Genomic DNA, 23163 nt, shown 5'->3' with positions numbered 1-23163 from the left:
TTTTTATAATTTACACTATATCATTGGGATATTTGGTCACTTTTGTTTCTTGGGAGTCTAAAATCAATTTGTAGTTTAAAAAGCAAATATCTGATAACAAAATCAGACACACCAAAAGGGAAACAATAAATTTCTACAATTTACTACGAAAGGTTACAAATAAAAGACTACAGACATAAATATTCAAACAAAAATGTGTCTGTGTCCTAAGCAGCAACAGCAACAGCAAATTTTCTCCTTTTGTACTCGAGTTTCATTTGCAGTTGAAAAAAAAGAAGAAAGAAGATGGCATGGTATACTTTCTGTCTCACTGGAGAAACCCTGTGTGGCCACTGAGCTCAGGGACTTTGATTTGAAACCCAGGACTCTGATGGCCACTGTTATTAAAAGGCTGTGAACTGGAAACGTATTTTGGTCATTGGCATGCAAACAAGCATACCAAGTGTCCCAATTTCTTGTATAATTACATTTATCTACATAGTCGTAGCCTGAGAGAGCTCTGGGCACCAACCAAAAACTTTGGGGGGTACTTATACATGCAAAGATTTATATATACATGTGCCCACACACACATTAAAGACTGAAGGCTCTTTCTGGTGCAGTAAGAAGTTGGAGAAGCCCGGCAAAGAATAGTAAATACTCAAAGTTCCTTCCAGAAGGGTCCACAATCCACTGAAAAGACTCACCTTTGGGCTTCTCCTTTTTGTTTTTCTAATTCTATGATCTTTCGCTCTTGTTCTTTCTGTTTCAGTCGTTCAGCCTCTATGGACTTCTGTTTCTGTAGCTGCTGCTTATTATGTATTTCTCTTAGTTCCTATAAATGATCAAGAAACAGTTCATGTAATGACATGCGCTGATAGACATTTCCACTGTTTATCAGCATGCAACATTTCATAGTGGGGAAGCCCAGACACGTAGGAGATAATGCTTCAGGTTTGAAAAACGTTAACTTGGAAAACTAAAATTACTCTACATTTTGACATGACTGATCTCCAGAAGCTGTCTGAGATCATATTTTAGTGAGCCATAACACACTGCACCATGGTCCATGAGGTGCTTTAGAAGGAGCTTGCTAGGGACGAGCATTAGAAAAACTATACTGCTCAGGGCTCAGCAACAATAATGGAACTCAACCAATTTTGAGACACGGTGATGATCATGAATGGAATCTTAAGATTCTTTTGATAATAATCAACACCAACCTCCACTGACTTTGAAGATGTACACACTTCTTCATACACTTGCTCCACTAAACCATTACAACCTCACCTCCTTCTTACGATATGGTGCTTTGAAACAAAACGACATCCTTCTCCTTCACAGCTTTGAGTCTCCCCCCAGGGTATATTTTTCTTCAAATCATACCTCTTCCGAAGCATCTTTTCTTATTAAAACCATGTGTGAAGCTGACAGCTGCCCCAAACTAAGCCAGCAGTCAGATGGAAAGTAAAAAGCTATAATTTGATTATCACTTTGGATCCGATTTCCTCATTTGATACTAACACAGGAATAACAGTAATTTCCTTAGCATGCTACTGAAAATAAAGTGTATTTTATGATATTTAAAGTACTCAAGTCAGAAGTTTAAACATCCAAAAATATGAAGAACAAAGAAATGCCTGTTGGTGGGGGAAAACCCTCTGATTCCATAGGAATCAAATGGTCACTAACAGATTCAGTCACCAAATCTCTTCTTACTTGTGTTAACAATAAATCAGACAAGTCAAAGTGTCCAGTAGAACCAAGACTAAAGTTCCAGTTGACTTCTTGGTCTGGCTAACTAGGGGAGCAGCCAAGGGGTCTATATGGTGAGATTTAAGAACTAAGGCCTGGGCTTCCCTGATGGCGCAGTGGTTGAGAGTCCGTCTGCCGACGCAGGGGACACGGGTTCGTGCCCCGTTCCGGGAAGATCCCATATGCCGTGGAGCGGCTGGGGCCGTGAGCCATGACCGCTGGGCCTGCGTGTCCGGAGCCTGCGCTCCACAACGGGAGAGGCCACAACAGTGAGAGGCCTGCGTACCACAAAAAAAAAAAAAAAAAAAAAAAAAAAGAACTAAGGCCTGCCCTGTCTTCTCTTGATTTGCTCACTGGTAAGTCCAGATGGGTAGGTTTCTTCCTGCCTTATTTCTACCTTTAGATTTCATTCACAGATCAGACATCAAAGGTAGAGAGATTGTCTGAAGAAGATCAGTGTTAAAATGCACTTATTCCTAGAGAAATGCCCTAAAGTGAGGCTAACCTTTTCCTACTAGCTAGACCGTTCTTAAGATAAAGTTAGAATGTATGTAACAAGCATTCTGTATACCATAAGTGACATTGAGAGGTCCTAAAAGGGATCAATGCGATATGAGAAAAAGTTTAACTGGAGATCAGGAGGTTAGGGGGAGCAGGTACTGGGCAAGGAGGAAGGACTGGAGAGAAGGAGGTACTTGAAGAGGGGGAAGGAAGGAAAGAAGGAAGGGGCTTCAGTAGAGAACCCAGCAGATGAGCCTGGGAATAACCAGACAGGATGCAGCAGGAAGACACAATTTTGTAAGGCACAAACTGAAGGACTATTCCCTGTGGCTGCAGCCATGGGCATGTGACTTCCAAATTATGACGCGTACTTGAGACAGGAGTTTAGCTATAGAGGGGCCATGGAAGGCCAAGAATGGAAACTGGAACATAATGATGACGCCTTGGTCTGTTTACAGTTCTAAGAGACAAAAATCAACATCACAAAAAAAGAATTCCATTTTTCATCATCTTTCTCACTGCTATACCATGGGATGTAAAACTTCAATGTGCTAAAAGTTCAGCAGTATTGCTTTTCATAGTAATTTGGAATCAAGCATAAATAGTAATCTCTAAAAACATGAATAAAAAATCTGGTTAATATCTGGGATTTGATATTTCAGAGACAAATGGAAAATAAGGGTCAATTTCTGTTAGAGTTATTCGCACTCTTGGTTCAAGTTAATATCTACGTGAAAAGGAAAACTGCAATGGAATGCTATTAATCGAAACTCTATATGTCCTAAGAGAGGAAGTCAAAAGTCTGCCTCTGCATAGACAGGGATGGCCCACTCTGTCACTGACCCAATGGCTGAGACCCTTTAAAAAGAAGGGTAAGAAGTGATGAAAATTTACTTTTTTTCCTATTTTCAAATTTCATCTTCAACTGCACAAAATTCTCAAATAGGTTCAGAAAAATAATTTATGGCAACAGACTATAATTGAAAGGTACTGAACTGGGAACAAAGATACCAGGATTTTAATCTCAGGTCCCTGATATGCACCACAAGCTAAATCAGAGTAGACAATCTTTAGTTTTTAGTTTTAAGATCTGTTAAATTGTTAGACATTGTTCATCACCATAAAAATTTATTCTCTATTTATCTGTGTCTCTTTTATTTAGGATTTTATTCTTATTACATAAACTAAAAAGGTATAACCAGTAAGCAAAATAATTCTAAGCTGAAATTAAACACAAAAGAGTAAGAAATGACAGAGGAGGGGACTTGCCTGGTGGCGCAGTGGTTAAGAATCCACCTGTCAATGCAGGAGACACGGGTTCAAGTCCTGGTCCAGGAAGATCCCATATGCCGTGGAGCAACTAAGCCTGTGCGCCACAACTACTGAGCCCGCACACCTAGAGCCTGTGCTCCGCAACAAGAGAAGCCACTGCAATGAGAAGCCTGCACACCACAACAAAGAGTAGCCCCCGCTCGCCACAACTAGAGAAAGCCCGTGTGCAGCAACGAAGACCCAGTGCAGCCATAAATAAATATTTTTTTTAAAAAAAGAAATGACAGAGGAGGAATCTGATTGTATATTAAAACAGAAAAATGCTTACTTCATCCAGGAAAAATGTATTTTAGGCATAGTGATATTCAAGACACTTAACAACACATACTTACTGCACAAGAGCTGGCCAGTTAGAATGGACGCTGGCCATGATGTACCAATGCATCAGGTAGACCGGGGCACAAATGAAGATTTTTCATTTTAACAAAGAATTATACTGCATATTTCCTTTCTATATTGGGCTCTAGTAATTGGATATTAATTTATAGATCAATAATTACCAGATACAAAGTCAAGACAGATGGAAATAAAGCTAGCAACATATTATGAGGGACTATAAAATGAAAAGCAATAAGAAATAAACTTAAAGCATCTATAGGAAAAAAATCACGCTAATGAGAGTTTGAAAACAATTTTTAAATGTTTCAAATACATGAAGGAAGATATTTTTAAAAATTTAAAGCACACTTATTTTTTAGTATAAGAGAATTGGAGGATAAGCTGAACCTGTCTTCGAAACTGTCTAAATAAGCTGCAGTTTCAAGTACCTCCAAGGAAATGGAGCTTGCAGGAGCCATAAAATAACAGATGTCAAATGAGGTAACAGAAGGCTCTGACATCTTCTGATCCAGATTTGAAGACTGCAAAGTTTTTCTGTCATTTCCTTCATCCAAGTCAAATACTGCTGAGATACACAATCAAGTGTAAGAAAATCAAGATGCTATGAATAGTAAGGCATTCTGGGTTTTCCTCTCTTTCCTTGGACTTGGGAGTTTAAGATGGCATGAACTAAAATAAGCAGGAAATGTATGATTCCTCAGTTGATTACTTTTTTTTTTTTTAAAGCTGAACTTCTGAGATGGCAATCTATAGAATGAAGGAATATAAACTAAAAACTAGCTAACAACTTGCTTTTCTGTGCATGACAAGGAGCAACGGGTCCTTTCACATGGGAGCTGAGGGCTGCCCTGTTCCTTCATTCCTTTTCAATACCGTTTAAGAAATTCAAGTATAAGTATAGTTATTTACAAGTTGCCTTTTAATTCTTTCAGGGAAAACATTTTCCAGGTGACAAATAAATCTGGTGTTTTATTAATTTTTTTATTTACTTAGGAAATAAGAGAACTATTGGGAGAAGTAGCTAAGAAAAACTTCCCCACACAAATCGTATCAACTCTCCTGGTGATCAGCCTGATGTAAGTGACCCTGCAAATTCTGTTAAATCTTGTCACGGTTATTTCTCTATTATAACTAAGATAAGCAGAACAAATAAGAAATTACTGCCATTCAAAACTAAGTATCTCACTTGTAGCTCTTCCTCAAATTAACTTACTTTTTTCTAAAGTAAGTAACTCTACAATCACATATTTATTTATTGGCTGTATATTTATCTAGCAATATGGTATTGAGTGTACAACTTTGTTGACCTTTCTTCTGAGTTCTACTCAAGGGTATATGTTTTACACTAGATATACTGAACAATAGCTTAATATTAACTCCTAATAAAGTATGGTGACTTTCTTAATAAATAAGAAATAAGCATGCATTCAATAAGTTTTAGCTACAAATAAATATATAGGAAAAATAAAACTCCTATAAAATGCATAGTATATATAAATTAAAATAAGATTTTGTCCACCAATAATATCTACAGAATTCTAAGATAAAGCAGAGTTTCTTATCCAGGATCTATGAAAAAACTTTGGCTCTGTGAACACTATGAAATTACATGCAAACTGGAGTATACTGGCATTTTTCTTGCTGAGAAGGCACATAGCTTTTATTTGACTCTCAAAGGGGTGTTGGATCAAACACAGATTATAAACCACAATAAGAAAATTATTGGCAAATAAAGACTCTGTCTTATATTAGTTAAGATTAATGAAAATCAGCTTGTTTTTAAATTTCTTCCTTCAACCAAGGGGGAAAAGTCACTTATTTCCCCTAAAGAATTAAGATATTTGCACCATAAAACATCTGTGGCATACAGCCAAAGTATTTCAAAAGCAATATGCTTCACAAATTGAATACTCAAGAAGATCCCATTTTTTGCCCTGAGAAATATGGCTCACTTTCAAGTTTACTAAAGACAGTTGTTCTACTGCTATGCAAGTGGCACAGAATCACTTAATTAAAAAACTGTGAGTGTTTCTCCTTCATTTGGTCTTAGAAACACTCAAAAATAAATGTATTATGTGAAGGGATGTTACATAAAGTATAAAGAAGTACCCACTGGGGTTCAAGATGACGGAGTAGAAGGACGTGCGCGCACTCCCTCTTGCCAGAGCACGGGAATCGCAACTAACTGCTGAACAATCATCAACAGGAAGACACTGAAACTCACCAAAAAAGATACCTCACATCCAAAGACAACGGAGAAGCTGCAATGAGACGGTAGGAGGGGAGCAATCACAATAAAATCAAATCCAATGACTGCTGAGTGGGTGACTCACAAACTGGAGAACACTTATACCACAAAAGTCCACCCACTGGAGTGAAGGTTCTGAGCCCCACGTCAGGCTTCCCAACCTGAGGGTCTGGCAATGGGAGGAGGAATTCCTAGAGAATCAGACTTTGAAGGCTAGCGGGATTTGATTGCAGGACTTCAACAGGACTGGGGGAAAAAGAGACTCCACTCTTGGAGGGCACACACAAAGTAGTGTGCACATCAGGACCAAGGAGGAAGGAGCAGTGACCCCATAGGAGACTGAACCAGACCTACCTGCTAGTGTTAGAGGGTCTCCTGCAGAGGCTGGGGGTGGCTGTGGCTCACCCCGGGGACAAGGACACTGGCAGCAGAAGTTCTGGGAAGTACTCCTTGGCATGAGCCCTCCCGGAGTCCGACATTAGCCCCACCAAAGAGCCTGTAGGCTCCAGCGATGGGTCGCCTCAGGCCAAACAACCAACAGGAAGGGAACTCAGCCCCACCCATCAGCAGAAAAGCAGATTAAAGTTTTACTGAGCCCTGCCTACCAGAACAACACCCAGCTCTACCCACCACCAGTCCCTTGCACAAGCCTCTTATATAGCCTCATCCACTAGAGGGCAGAAAGCAGAAGCAAGAAGAAGTACAGTCCTGAAGCCTGTGGAATGAAAGCCACATTCACAGAAAGACAGACAAAATGAAAAGGCAGAGGACTATGTACCAGTTGAAGGAACAAGATAAAACCACAGAAAAACAACTAAATGAAGTGGAGATAGGCAATCTTCCAGAAAAAGAATTCAGAATAATGACAGTGAAAATGATCCATGACCTCAGAAAAAGAATGGAGGCGACGACTGAGAAGATGCAAGAAATCTTTAACAAAGAGCTAGAGGAATTAAAGAACAAACAAACAGAGATGAACAATACAAAAACTGAAATGAAAAATACACTAGAAGGAATCAATAGCAGATAACTGAGGCAGAAGAACGGATAAGTGACCTGGAAGACAGAATGGTGGAATACACTGCCGCGGAACAGAATAAAGAAAAAAGAATGAAAAGAAATGAAGACAGCCTAGGAGACCTCTGCGACAACATTAAATGCACCAACATTCACATTACAGTGGTCCCAGAAGGAGAAGAGAGAGAGAAAGGACCCCAGAAAATATATGAAGAAATTATAGTTGAAAACTTCCCTACCTTGGAAAAGGAAATAGCCACTCAAGCCCAGGAAGCGCAGACAGTCCCAGGCAGGATAAAACAAAGGAGAAACACGCTGAGACACATAGTAATCAAATTGACAAAACTTAAAGATAAAGAAAAATTATTAAATGCAACAAGGGAAAAACTGCAAAAAACATACAAGGGAACTCCCATAAGGTTAACAGCTGATTTCTCAGCACAAACTCTACAAGCCAGAAGGTAGTGGCACAATATATTTAAAGTGATGAAAGGGAAGAACCTACAACAAAGATTACTCTACCTGGCAAGGATCTCATTCAGATTCAAAGGAGAAATCAAAAGCTTCACAGATAAGCAAAAGCTAAGAGAATTCAGCCCACCAAACCAGCTCTACAACAAACGCTAAAGGAACTTCTCTAGTGGGAAACACAAGAGAAGAAAAGGACCTACAAAAACAAACCCAAAACAATTAAGAAAATGGTACTAGGAACATACATATCGATAATTACCTTAAATGTTAATGGTTTAATGCTCCAACCAAAAGACACAGGCTCGCTGAATGGATACAAAAATAAAACCCACATATATGCTGTCTATAAGAGACCCACTTCAGACCTAGGGACACATACGACTGAGAGGGAAGGGATGTAAAAAGATATTCCATGCAAATGGAAATCAAAAGAAAGCAGGGAGTAGCAATACTCATATCAGATAAAACAGACTTTAAAATAAAGAATGTTATAAGAGACAAGGAAGGACACTACATAATGATCAAGGGATCAATCCAAGAAGAAGATATAACAATTATAAATATATATGCACCCAACCTAGGGGCACCGCAATACATAAGGCAACTGCTAACAGCTATAAAAGAGGAAATTGAAAGTAACACAACAATAGTGGGGGACTTCAAAACCCCACTTTCACCAGTAGACAGATCATCCAAACAGAAAATTAATAAGGAAACACAAGCTTTAAATGACACAATAGACCAGATAGATTTCATTGATATTTATAGGACATTCCATCCAAAAACAGCAGATTACACTTTCTTCTCAAGTGCACACAGAACTTTCTCCAGGATAGATAACATCTTGGGTCACAAATCAAGCCTCAGTAAATTTAAGAAAATTGAAATCATATCAAGCATCTTTTCTGACCACAACGCTATGAGATTAGAAATGAATTACAGGGAAAAAAATGTAAAAAACACAAACACATGGAGGTTTAACAATACGTTACTGGGAGATGTGAGAAGATGGCGGAAGAGTAAGACGTGGAGATCACCTTCCTCCCCACAGATACATCAGAAATACATCTACACGTGGAACTGCTCCTATAGAACACCTACTGAACGGTGGCAGAAGACCTCAGACCTCCCAAAAGGCAATAAACTCCCCACGTACCTGGGTAAGGCAAAAGAAAAAAGAAAAAACGGAGACAAAAGAATAGGGACGGGACTGGCACCAGTGGGAGGGAGCCGTGAAGGAGGAAAGGTTTCCACACACTAGAAGCCCCTTTGCGGGTGGAGACTGCGGGTGGCGGAGGGGGGAAGCTTCGGAGCCACGGAGGAGAGCGCAGCAAAGGGGTGCGGAGGGCAAAGCGGAGAGATTCCCGCACAGAGGATTGGGGCCTACCAGCACTCACCAGCCCAAGAGGCTTGTCTGCTCACCCACCGGGATGGGTGGGGGCTGGGAGCTGAGGCTTGGGCTTCGGAGGTCGGATCAGAGGGAGAGGACTGGGGTTGGAAGCATGAACACAGCCTGAAGGGGGCTAGTGGGCCACGGCTAGACGGGAGGGAGTCCAGAAAAAAGTCTGGACCTGCCAAAGAGGCAAGTGACTTTTTCATCCCTCTTTGTTTCCTGGTGTGCGAGGAGAGGGGATTTAAGAGCGCTGCTTAAAGGAGCTCCAGAGACGCGCGAGCCGCAACTATCAGCACGGACACCAGAGACGGGCCTGGGACGCTAAGGCCGCTGCTGCCGCCACCAAGAAGCCTGTGTGCAAGCACAGGTCACTATCCACACGTCTCCTCCCGGGAGCCTGTGCAATCCGTCACTGCCAGGGTCCTGTGATCCAGGGACAACTTCCCCAGGAGAACGAAAGTGCGCCTCAAGCTGGTGCAACGTCACGCCGGCCTCTGCTGCCGCAGGCTAGGCCCGCATCCGTATCCTCCCTCCCGCCGCGGCCTGAGTGAGCCAGAGCTCCCGAATCAGCGGCTACTTTAACCCCGTCCTGTCTGAGCGAAGAACAGACGCCCTCTGGCGACCTAAACACAGAGGCGGGGCCAAATCCAAAGCTGAACCCCAGGAGCTGTGCGAACAAAGAAGAGAAAGGGGAATCTCTCCCAGCAGCCTCAGGAGCAGTGGATTAAATCTCCACAATTAACTTGATGTACCCTGCATCTGTAGAATACCTGAAGAGACAACGAATCATCCCAAATTGAGGAGGTGGACTTTGGGAGCAAGATATATAATTTTTTCCACTTTTCCTCTTTTTGTGAGTGTGTATGTGTATGCTTCTGTGTGAGATTTTGTCTGTATAGCTTTGCTTTCACCATTTGTCCTAGGGTTCTGTCCGTACGTTTTTTTTCTTTTCTTTTTTTTTACTTAAAATTTTTTTTCTTAATAATTATTTTTTATTTTTCATTTTAATAACTTTATTTTATCTTACATTATTTTATTTTATCCCCTCACTTCCTTCCTTCCTTCCTTCCTTCTTTCCTTCCTTCCTCTCTCTCTCTCTCTCTCTCTCTCTATCTCTCTTTCTTTCTCCCTTTTATTCTGAGCCGTGTGGATGAAAGGCTCTTGGTGCTCCAACCAGGAGTCAGTGCGGTGCCTCTGATGTGGGAGAGCCAACTTCAGTACACTGGTCCACAAGACACCTCCCAGCTCCACGTAATATCAAACGGCAAAAATCTCCCAGAGATCTCCATCTCAACACCAACACCCAGCTTCACTCAATGACCAGGAAGCTACAGTGCTGGACACTCTATGCCAAACAACTAGCAAGACAGGAACACAGCCCCATCCATTAGCAGACAGGCTGCCTAAAATCATAATAGGGCCACAGACACTCCAAAACACACCACCAGACATGGACCTGCCCACCAGAAAGACAAGATCCAGCCTCATCCACCAGAACACAGGCACTAGTCCCCTCCACCAGGAAGCCTACACAACTCACTGAACCAACCTTAGCCACTGGGGACAGACACCAAAGACAACGGGAACTACAAACCTGAAGCCTGCGAAAAGGAGACCCCAAACACAGTAAGATTAGCAAAATGAGAAGACAGAAAAACACACAGCAGATGAAGGAGCAAGATAAAAACCCACCAGACCTAACAAATGAAGAGGAAATAGGCAGTCTACCTGAAAAAGAATTCAGAATAATGATAGTAAAGATGATCCAAAATCTTGGAAATAGAATAGAGAAAATGCAAGAAACATTTACCAAGGACCTAGAAGAACTAAAGAGGAAACAAGCAATGATGAACAACACAATAAATGAAATTAAAAATACTCTGGAAGGGGGCTTCCCTGGTGGCACGGTGGTTGAGAGTCCGCCTGCGGATGCAGGGGACACGGGTTTGTGCCCCGGTCCGGAAAGATCCCACATGCCGCGGAGCGGCTGGGCCCGTAAGCCATGGCCGCTGAGCCTGCACGTCCAGAGCCTGTGCTCTGCAATGGGAGAGGCCACAAGAGTGAGAGGCCCGCGTACCACAAAAAAACAAACAAACAAACAAAAAAACAAAACTCTAGAAGGGATCAATAGCAGAATAACTGAGGCAGAAGAACGGTAAGTGACTTGGAAGATAAAATAGTGGAAATAACTACTGCAGAGCAGAATAAAGAAAAATGAATGAAAAGAACTGAGGACACTATCAGAGACCTCTGGGACAACATTAAAGGCACCAATATTCGAATTATAGGGGTCCCAGAAGAAGAATAGAAAAAGAAAGGGACTGAGAAAATATTTGAAGAGATTATAGTTGAAAACTCCCCTAATATGGGAAAGGAAATAGTTAATCAAGTCCAGAAAGCACAGAGAGTCCCATACAGAATAAATCCAAGGAGAAACACGCCAAGACACATATTAATCAAACTATCAAAAATTAAATACAAAGAAAATGCATTAAAAGCAGCAAAGGAAAACCAACAAATAACATAACAAGGGAATCCCCATAAGGTTAACAGCTGATCTTTCAGCAGAAACTCTGCAAGCCAGAGGGAGCGGCAGGACATATTTAAAGTGATCAAGGAGAAAAACCTACAACCAAGATTACTCTACCCTGCAAGGATCTCACTCAGATTTGATGGAGAAATTAAAACCCTTACAGACAAGCAAAAGCTGAGAGAGTTCAGCACCAACAAACCAGCTTTACAACAAATGCTAAAGAAACTTCTCGAGGCAAGAAACACAAGAGAAGGAAAAGACCTACAATAACAAACCCAAAACAGTTAAGAAAATGGTAATAGGAACGTTCATATCGATAATTACCTTAAATGTAAATGGATTAAATGCTCCCACCAAAAGACACAATTGGCTGAATGGAAACAAAAACAAGATCCGTATATATGCTCTGTACAAGAAACCCACTTCAGACCTAGGAACACATACAGTCTGAAAGTGAGGGGATGGAAAAAGATATTCCATGCAAATGGAAACCAAAAGAAAGCTGGAGTAGCAATTCCCATATCAGACAAAATAGACTTTAAAATAAAGACTATAACAAGAGACAAAGAAGGACACTACATAATGATCAAGGGATCAATCCAAGAAGAAGATATAACAATTGTAAATATGTATGCACCCAACATAGGAGCACCTCAATACGTAAGCCAAATACTAACAACCATAAAAGGGAAAATCGGCAGTAACACAATCATAGTAGGGGACTTTAACACCCCACTTTCACCAATGGACAGATCATCCAAAATGAAAATAAATAAGGAAACACAAGCTTTAAATGATACACTAAACCAGATGGACTTAATCGATATTTATAGGACATTCCATCCCTAAACAACAGAATACACGTATTTCTCAAGGGCTCATGGAACATTCTCCAGGATAGACCACATCTTGGGTCACAAATCAAGCCCTGGTAAATTTAAGAAAATTGAAATCGTATCAAGTATGTTTTTTGACCACAACACTATGAGACTAGATATCAATTACAGGAAAAGATCTGTAAAAAATACAAACACATGGAGGCTAAACAATACACTACTTAATAACAAAGAGATCACTGAAGAAATCAAAGAGGAAATCAAAAATACCTAGAAACAAATGACAATGGAGACAAAATGACCCAAAACCTATGGGATGCAGCAAAAGCAGTTCTAAGAGGGAAGTTTATAGCAATACAATCCTACATTAAGAAACAGGAAACATCTCAAATAAACAACCTAACCTTGCACCTAAAGAAATTAGAGAGGAAGAACAGAAAAACCCCTAAGTTAGCAGAAGGAAAGAAACCATAAAAATCAGATCAGAAATAAGTGAAAAAGATATGAAGAAAATGATAGCAAAGATCAATAAAACTAAACGCTGGTTGTTTGAGAAAATAAACAAAATTGATAAACCATTAGCCAGACTCATGAAGAAAAAAAGGCAGAAGACTCAAATCAACAGAATTAGAAATGAAAACGGAGAAGTAACACCTGACACTGCAGAAATACAAAGGATCATAAAAGATTACTGCAAGCAACTCTATGCCAATAAAATGGACGACCTGGAAGAAATGGACAAATTCTTAGAAATGCACAACCTGCCAAGACTGAATCAGGAAGAAATAGAAAATATGAACAGAGCAATAACAAGGTCTGAAATTGAAACTGTGATTAAAAATCTTCCAAGAAACAAAAGCTCAGAATCAGATGGCTTCACAAGCGAATTCTATCAAACATTTAGAGAAGAGCTAACACCTATCCTTCTCAAACTCTTCCAAAATATAGCAGAGGGAGGAATACTCCCAAACTCATTCTACGAGGCCACCATCACCCTGATACCAAAACCAGACAAAGATGTCACAAAAAAAGAAAACTACGGGCCAATAACACTGATGAACATAGATGCAAAAATCCTCAACAAAATACTAGCAAACAGAATCCAACAGCACGTTAAAGGATCATATACCATGATCAACAAATTGAAGGAGAGAAACCATAGGATCATCACAATAGATGCAGAGAAAGCTTTCGACAAAATTCAACACCCATTTATGATAAAAACCCTGCAGAAAGTAGGTATAGAGGGAACTTTCCTCAACATAATAAAGGCCATATATGACAAACCCACAGGCAACATCATTCTCAATGGTGAAAAACTGAAACCATTTCCACTATGATCAGGAAGAAGAAAAGGTTGCCCAGTCTCACGACTATTATTCAACATAGTTTTGCAAGTTTTAGCCACAGCAATCAGAGAAGAAAAAGAAAGAAAAGGAATCCAAATAGGAAAAGAAGGAGTAAAGCTGTCACTGTTTGCAGATGACATGATACTATACACAGAGAATCCTAAAGATGCTACCAGAAAACTACTAGAGCTAATCAATGAATTTGGTAAAGTAGCAGAATACAAAATTAATGCACAGAAATCTCTGGCATTCCTACACACTAATGATGAAAAATCTGAAAGTGAAATTAAGAAAACAGTCCCATTTACCACTGCAACAAAAAGAATAAAGTACCTAGGAATAAACCTACCTAAGGAGACAAAAGACCTGTATGCAGAAAAATTATAAGACACTGATGAAAGAAATTAAAGATGATACAAATAGATGGACAGATATACCATGTTCTTGGATTAGAAGAATCAACATTGTGAAAATGACTCTACTACCCAAAGCAATCTACAGATTCAATGCAATCCCTATCAAACTACCACTGGCATTTTTCACAGAACTAGAACAAAAAATTTCACTATTTGTGTGGAAACACAAAAGACCCCGAATAGCCAAAGCAGTCTTGAGAACAAAAAATGGAGCTGGAGTCATCAGGCTCCCTGACTTCAGATTATACTACAAAGCTACAGTAATCAAGACAGTATGGTACTGGCACAAAATAAGAAATATAGATCAATGGAACAGGACAGAAAGCCCAGAGATAAACCCACGCACATATGGTCACCTTATCTTTGATAAAGGAGGCAAAAATATACAGTAGAGAAAAACAGCCTCTTCAATAAGTGGTGCTGGGAAAACAGGACAGCTACATGTAAAAGTATGAAATTGGAATACTCCCTGACACCATACACAAAAATAAACTCAAAATGGATTAAAGACCTAAATGTAAGGCCAGCCAGTATCAAACTCTTACAGGAAAACATACGCAGAACACTCTATGACATAAATCACAGCAAGATCCTTTTTGACCCACCTCCTAGAGAAATGGAAAGAAAACCAAAAATAAACAAATGGGACCTAATGAAATTTAAAAGCTTTTGCACAGCAAAGGAAACCATAAACAAGACCAAAAGACAACCCTCAGAATGGGAGAAAATATTTGCAAATGAAGCAACTGACAAAGGATTAACCTCCAAAATTTACAAGCAGCTCATGCAGCTCAATAACAAAAAAACAAACAACCCAATCCAAAAATGGGCAGAAGACCTAAACAGACATTTCTCCACAGAAGATATACAGATTGCCAACAAACACATGAAAGAATGCTCAACATCATTAATCATTAGAGACATGCAAATCAAAACTACAATGAGATATCATCTCACACCAGTCAGAATGGCCATCATCAAAAAATGTACAAACAATAAATGCTGGAGAGGGTGTGCAGAAAAGGGAACACTCTTGCACTGTTGGTGGGAATGTAAATGGATACAGCCACTATGGAGAACAGTATGAAGGTTCCTTAAAATACTACAGATAGAACTACCATATGATCCAGCAATCCCACTACTGGGCATATACCCTGAGAAAACCATAATTCAAAAAGAGTCATGTACCACAATGTTCATTGCAGCTCTATTTACAATAGCCAGGAAATGGAAGCAACCTAAGTGTCCATCAACAGATGAATGGATAAAGAAATTGTGGCACATATATACAATGGAATATTTCTCAGCCATAAAAAGAAAAAAATTGAGTTATTTGTAGTGAGGTGGATGGACCTAGAGTGTGTCATACAGAGTGAAGTAAGTCAGAAAGAGACAACTAAATACCGTAGGCTAACACATATATATGGAATCTAAGGAAAAAAACAGATCATGAAGAACCTAGGGTTAAGATGGGAATAAAGATGCAGACCTACTAGAGAATGGACTTGAGGATATGGGGAGGGGGAAGGGTAAGCTGTGACAAAGTGAGAGAATGGCATGGACATATATACACTACCAAATGTAAAATATATAGCTAGTGGGAAGCAGCCACATAGCACAGGGAGATCAGCTCGGTGGTTTGTGACCACCTAGAGGGGTGGGATAGGGAGGGTGGGAGGGAGGGAGATGCAAGAGGGAAGAGATATGGGAACATATGTATATGTATAACTGATTCACTTTGTTATAAAGCAGAAACTAACACACCATTGTAAAGTAATTATACTCCAATAAAGATGTTAAAAAAAAAACAATACGTTACTAGATAACCACGAGATCACTGAAGAAATCAAAGAGGAAATCAAAAAATACCTAGAGACAAATGACAATGAAACCATGATGATCCAAAACCTATGGGATGCAGCAAAAAGAGTTCTAAGAGGGAAGTTTATAGCAATACAATCCTACCTCAAGAAACAAGAAAAACCTCAAATAAACAATCTAACCTTACACCTAAAGGAAATAGAGAAAGAACAACAAACAAAACCAAAGTTAGCAGAAGGAAAGAAATCATAAAGATCAGAGCAGAAATAAATGAAATAGAAAGAAAGAAAACAATAGCAAAGATCAATAAAACTGAAAGATGTTCTTTGAGAAGATAAAATTGATAAACCTTTAGCCAGACTCACCAACGAAAGGAGGGAGAGGACTCAAATCAACAAAATTAGAAATTAAAAAGGAGAAGTTACAATGGATACCACAGAAATACAAAGCATCATAAGAGACTACTACAAGCAACTCTATGCCAATAAAATGGACAACCTGGAAGAAATGGACAAATTCTTAGAAAGGTATAACCTTCCAAGACTGAACCAGGAAGAAATAGACAATATGAACAGACCAATCACAAGTAATGAAACTGTCATTAAAAATCTTCCAACAAACAGAAGTCCAGGACCAGATGGCTTCACAGTGAATTCTATCAAACATTTAGAGAACAGCTAACACCCATCCTTCTCAAACTCCTCCAAAAAATTGCAGAGGATGGAACACTCCCAAACTCTACCGGGCCACCATCACCCTGATACCAAAACCAGACAAAGATACTAGAAGAAATGAAAATTACAGACCAATATCACTGATGAATATAGATGCAAAAATCCTCAACAATATACTAGCAGTCAGAATCCAACAACACATTAAAAGGAACATACACTATGATCAAGTGGGATTTATCCCAGGGATGCAAGGATTCTTCAACATACACAGATCAATCAATGTGATACACCATATTAACAAATTGAAGAATAAAAACCATATGATCGGGCTTCCCGGGTGGCGCAGTGGTTGAGAGTCCGCCTGCCGATGCAGGGGACATGGGTTTGTGCCCCGGTCTGGGAAGATCCCACATGCTGTGGAGTGGCTGGGCCCGTGAGCCATGGCCACTGAGCCTGCAAGTCCGGAGCCTGTGCTCCGCAACGGGAGAGGCCACAACAGTGAGAGGCCCACTTACCGCAAAAATAAAACCAAAAAAACAAACAAAAAAACAAAACCATATGATCATCTCAATAGACGCAGAAAAGCTTCTGAGAAAATTCAACACCCATTTATTATAAAAACTCTCCAGAAAGTGGGCATAGAGGGAACCTACCTCAACGTCATAAAGGCCACATAAGAGAAACCCACAGCAAACATCATTCTCAATGGTGAAAAACTGAAAGCATTTCTTCTAAGATCAGGAACAAGACAAGGATGTCCACTTTCGCCACTATCATTCAACATAGTTTTGGAAGTCCTAGCCCCGGCAATCAGAGAAGAAAAAGAAATAAAAGGAATACAAATTGGAAAAGAAGAAGTAAAACTGTCACTGTTTGCAGATGACATGATATTATACATAGAGAATCCTAAAGATGCAACCAGAAAACTACTAGAGCTAATCAATGAATCTGGTAAAGTTGGAGGATACAAAATTAATGCACAGAAATTCCTTACATTCCTATACATTAACAATGAAAGATCAGAAAGAGAAATTAAGGAAACAATCCCATTCACAATTGCAACAAAAAGAATAAAATACCTAGGAATAAACCTACCTAAGGAGGTAAAAGACCTGTACTCAGAAAACTGTAAGACACTGATGAAAGAAATCAAAGATGACACAAACAGATGGAGAGATATACCACATTCTTGCATGGGAAGAATCAACACTGTGAGAATGACTACCTCAAAGCAATCTGCAGATTCAATGTGCAATCCCTATCAAGTTATCAGTAGCATTTTTTACAGAACTAGAACAAAAAAATCTTAAAATCTGTATGGAGATACAAGAGACCCCGAATAGTCAAAGCAATCTTGAGGGGAAAAAAACAGAGCTGGAGGAATCAGATTCTCCGACTTCAGACTATACTACAAAGCTACAGTAATCAAGACAATATGGTACTGGCACAAAATCAGAAATATAGATCAATGGAACAGGATAGAAAGCCCAGAGATAAACCCATGCACCTATGGTCAACTAATCTATGACAAAGGAGGCAAGGATATACAATGGAGAAAAGACAGCCTCTTCAGTAAGTGGTGCTGAGAAAACTGGACAGCTACTTATAAAAGAATGAAATCAGAACACTCCCTAACACCATACACAAAAATAAGCTCAAAATGGATTAAAGACCTAAGTATATGGCTGGACACTATAAAACTCTTAGAGGAAAAGATAGGAAGAACACTCTTTGACATAAATCACAGCAAGATCTTTTAGACCCACCTCCTACAGTAATGGAAATTAAAACAAAAATAAAGAAATAGGACCTAATGAAACTTAAATGCTTTTGCACAGTAAAGGAAACTATAAACAAAACGAAAAGACAACCCTCAGCATGGGAGAAATTATTTGCAAACAAATCAATGGACTAAGGATTAATCTACAAAATATATAAAGAGTTCATGCAGCTCAATATTAAAAAAACAAACACCCCAATCAAAAAATGGGCAGAAGACCTAAATAGACATTTCTCCAAAGAAGACATACAGATAGCCAAGAGGCACATGAAAAGCTGCTCAACATCACTAATTATTAGAGAAATGCAAATCAAAACTACAATGAGGTATCACCTCACACCAGTTAGAATGGGCATCATCAGAAAATCTACAAACAAATGCTGGAGAGGGTGTGGAGAAAAGGGAACCCTCTTGCACTTTGCACAATAGGTGGGAATGTAAATTGATACAGCCACTATGGAGAACAGTATGGAGGTTCCTTAAAAACTAAAGATAGAATTACCATATGACCCAGCAATTCCGCTACTGGGCATATACCCCAACAAAACCATAATTCAAAAAGACACATGCACCCCAATGTTCATTGCAGCACTATTTACAATAGCCAGGTCATGGAAGCAACCTAAATGCCCATCAACAGACGAATGGATAAAGAAGATGTGGTACATATATACAATGGAATATTACTCAGCCATAAAAAGGAACGAAATTGGGTCATTTGTAGAGACGTGGATGGACCTAGAGACTGTCACACAGAGTGAAGTAAGTCAGAAACAGAAAAACAAATATCGTATATTAACACATATATGTGGAATCTAGAAAAATAGTATAGATGAACTGGTGTGCAAGGCAGAAACAGAGACACAGATGTACAGAACAAACATATGGACACCAAGGGGGGAAAGTGAAGGGGGTGGTGGTGGGATGAATTGGGAGAGGGGGATTGACATATATACACTAATATGTATAAAATAGATAACTAATAAGCACCTGCTGTATAAAGAAATAATAAAATAAAAGTCAAAAAAAAGAAGTATCCACCTGAACAATATGTACGGCTTTCCTTTTCATAAACATGACATTGCATAAAGGTTTGTGAAGAGAGAAAAAAAATGAGCGAGCAATGGGCGGGGGGCGGGGGGGCTAAAAAAGACCAGCAGTTAATGAGAATATATTTATTGCTAATTTGGTCATCTAACTTTTCTGAAGGATTACACTGCTTCTGGTTTTTGCCTCAGGCTATCTCTTGGAAAAGAAACACAAAACCAAACATACCTTGATTAATTACTAGAAATTCATGAACTCAACACTATAAATCAAAATAAAACTGTTGAGGACACATCTCCTATTTACAACAGTCTTGGTACTGTTAATATTAAATGGAACTCTTAGGAAATTAATTTAGTTACCAGCAACAGAAATTGCAGGTGTTTGTTTTGTCTAGACCTAATACCTACAGAAAGTTAGAAGCAGAAGTGCTTTTATTTATTTTTTTCCCCCACACTCCACCCAGGACACTCAGCTTGAATCTTTCCTGGCTTCTACAAAAAACTTCAATAAATGGCAGAAATCTCAAAGCCTCCAGACCCTCTTGTCCCTGGGAGTCAGCCTGATAAAGGAAGAGTGCAATTGGCAGGTCCTTCTCTAAGCCTCTGTTTACTCATCTGCAAGACTTGGGAGGTAGTACCTGTCCTACCTACAGGAAAGGGAAGGCACTATGAAGAGCAAACAAGTGAATCTATATGGAAGGAAATGCCTTGTAAACTGTCCCGTTTCTATACAAATGTTAGGGGGAGAGGGGAAGTTACAGATTTTACAGATAGGCGTGCTTTTGTATAAATAAACATCACTTTACTTCTCACCCAGGGATATTGTGTAGCACACAATATCAGAATTTTTAAAAGGACTTTTGAGTCTTTAAATATAGTAACTTATCCCAATTAAGTGGTTGTGAAACAAATGGAAAGTTATTAAAGAAAGCCAATCAACAAACCCAACGAAGAGAGGGGAACTCCTATCTGTGTGGAAAAATCTGAAAAAAGACCATTTCAAAAGAGAAATTTTACCCATATCAAGGTAAACTGATATTCCATTACTGCAAAATTAGAAAATGTATTCATTCTTGATGCAAGAAAAATCAGAGGAGTATAAAAAAATATTGATTGGTTATTTAAATTCCAAAAAGGGGTATACTAACATTTAAAAACATCCTTAAATATTACTTCTAAATCTGTAGTCAGTAATTCAACCAGATAGTAAGTCCAACTCCCCACGGCACAAGGCGGCAGTGAATGTATCATAAGTGCTATAGAAGAGCCAAAGAGGGATGAATTGGGTAGCGTGTAGGTGCATGTGTCTGTGAAGGGTGAGGCGATAGGCGAACAAAAAATGGGAGAAGAACTAGAAAACCCTATGGTTTCTGCAAAAGAAATAGCTAACTAAGAATCTTTTCTGATATCTCCCAAGAGCCTTTGCTAGACACCCATATATCCCAGAAAGAGAAAACGGACTCCATTTTGTCCTGAAAAATTTGTTTACCCCAAAATGTCTCAACTTTATTTATAAAGCAATATCCCATTGTTTTAAATACATGTCATTCTAAAGGATAAAATTGTCAAGGGGGTTGAGTTGGCTAAAGAAGAGAATCAAAAAAAAAAAGAAAACATCTTTTTCAAAGACTGAGTTCTGCTTTTGTCCCTTTCCCAGATCACCTTTTGTTCAGTATTTTTGAAAACCCTCAAAAGAAAAACCCACACTATTACTAAAAACTCAACCAACCAACAAGCCTACTGGTATGGAACAGAATCTGATGTACAATGTCTGTTAACTATTTTGAGTCTTGGGAGTGTTCTAATTATTTTTCTACATTGAAGGAGTCTGTGTAAAGTTTCCACAATCACAGGTACATTGAATGAGAGTTAGAGCATTTTATTACTTCTGTGCAAAAGAGGTCTTTTCGAAAGGATCATAGAGGTAAAAATAAAATTTAATCTTGAACAAACCATGAAACAGCCAAACATTAATCTACTAACATAAGAAAGCAACACTGTAATTTGAATTCACACTGATTTCTCTTGCTGTCTCTGCATCTCCTCTTTCTGGATCTTTTTCTTTCCTTCCTTGTTTCCCTTCGCATGCATTTTTTTCCTGACTTCTCATTCTGTTCTGCAGTTCCTTCTCCAGATCTTTTCTTTTCTCCCCTGGTTGCTAAACATTTTGCCTTTCACTGCTTTCAAAATGAATGAGGCTGCCATGAAAGCAAGTGTCAGAATCCAAGAGCATAAAAGCCTTAGTTAAGCCAAGAACCTCATTTACTGTAACTGGCATCCTCATTTCAACAACAATTCTGTTCCTAGGAGCAATTTTTAGGACAGGTATCATTACAAGCAGAGTTTATATTTCTAACAGCCTCTTGTGTTCAATTTGCAAAGCCCGGATTTCCCAAATATATTAAGGAATATAATTCTTAATTCTGAATTAGTCCTAAATACATTTTTCTAAGAAATAAAATACTATCCCCTTTTGGAATAGTATACTGACTATACTATCTGATGATGAAAATTTGCATATCAACCTAAATAATGACTAAGTGTTGTCTTTCAAATTTTTGCAGCCACATAGCAAATTCAATGATCTAAAATATGCTTGTTATAAAGACTACAGTATACAGTACCTTATCCAGCTTGTAGTTCAGAGCTTTCATCTCACACACACACACACACACACAATTTGTCAAGAGGAAAGATTCACTCATACTCCAATGATGTATAATAACTAATCATTATTAACTTTTATAAAAAAGGATTAGCGCTTCATGGTAAATGCTGTCTTAGACACTGAGGACTCATCTGCACAGGGAAAACTGAAGCACAGAGCTGGAGATGGTTCACCATTCTTAGTTTGAGAAAGATGTGCATTGCCTGAGTAGGGCATGGAGACCTTTAGAAAGAAGTCTAAGTGGATGACACTGCCCAGGAGAACTGCCAGGCACTACAACACTGCCTCCTGCATTGCCACTGACTGGAAGAAAGAAATGCTCCAATGTAAACGCCATTCACGTTAGGACTTGGCCAGCACACAGTGACTAGATGGGAACCAACAAGGACTCAACTTACCAACATGAAACACAATATCTAGCCTCTTTGCCTGGATTCTCTTTATTTGGCTGACAATGGAGCCCTGAAAACTATAAGCTGTACTTTATGTTGCTGCTCTGTTATCACAGTGGTCTTTAAAGTATGGAACATTAAGCTATCAGGGCCAAGGAAAACTGTTACAGTAACTACTAACATTGCCAAAGGCAAGCAGTCAAACGCTGCTGTCTAAAAAGTCCCTACTGGTAATGGTATTCGACACTTGTTAGAGCCACAATTTTACACCTATAGCTAAGCACTGTATATAAGAAAAATAACTATCAGAATGATTCTATGTGCCTAAAAGGTAGACAGATTCTCCAAAAAATGTCGAGAGCTTTAATTTTCCTGTAAAACAAGGTAAAAAGAGAAAAGTCATAGATAAGTGATAATTTTATTTTTTTAATAAATTTATTTATTTTTATTTTTGGCTGCGTTGGGTCTTCGTTGCTGCATGCGGGCTTTCTCTAGTTGCGGCGAGCGGGGGCTTCTCTTTGATGCGGTGCGCAGGCTTCTCTTGTTGCGGAGCATGGGCTCTAGGTGCGCAGGCTTCAGTAGTTGTGGCACACAGACTCAATAGCTGTGG

General features: G+C 39.2%; 1 protein-coding gene across 1 annotated transcript in view; it reads right to left on the bottom strand.

Moving 5' to 3' along the window:
- The window catches only part of ITSN1 (intersectin 1), a 180515-nt gene that overhangs the window by 38523 nt on the left and 118829 nt on the right, over nucleotides 1-23163 (bottom strand). The window contains exon 17 of the mRNA XM_082654560.1: nucleotides 687-814. Coding sequence (XP_082510686.1) covers nucleotides 687-814 — 128 coding nt within the window. The remainder of the gene's footprint in view (nucleotides 1-686; nucleotides 815-23163) is intronic.

This window comes from Grampus griseus, assembly GCF_964374135.1.
Source record: "Grampus griseus genome assembly, chromosome: 5".
Lineage (NCBI taxonomy): Eukaryota > Metazoa > Chordata > Mammalia > Artiodactyla > Delphinidae > Grampus > Grampus griseus.
This window is presented reverse-complemented; position numbering and strand designations above follow the sequence as displayed.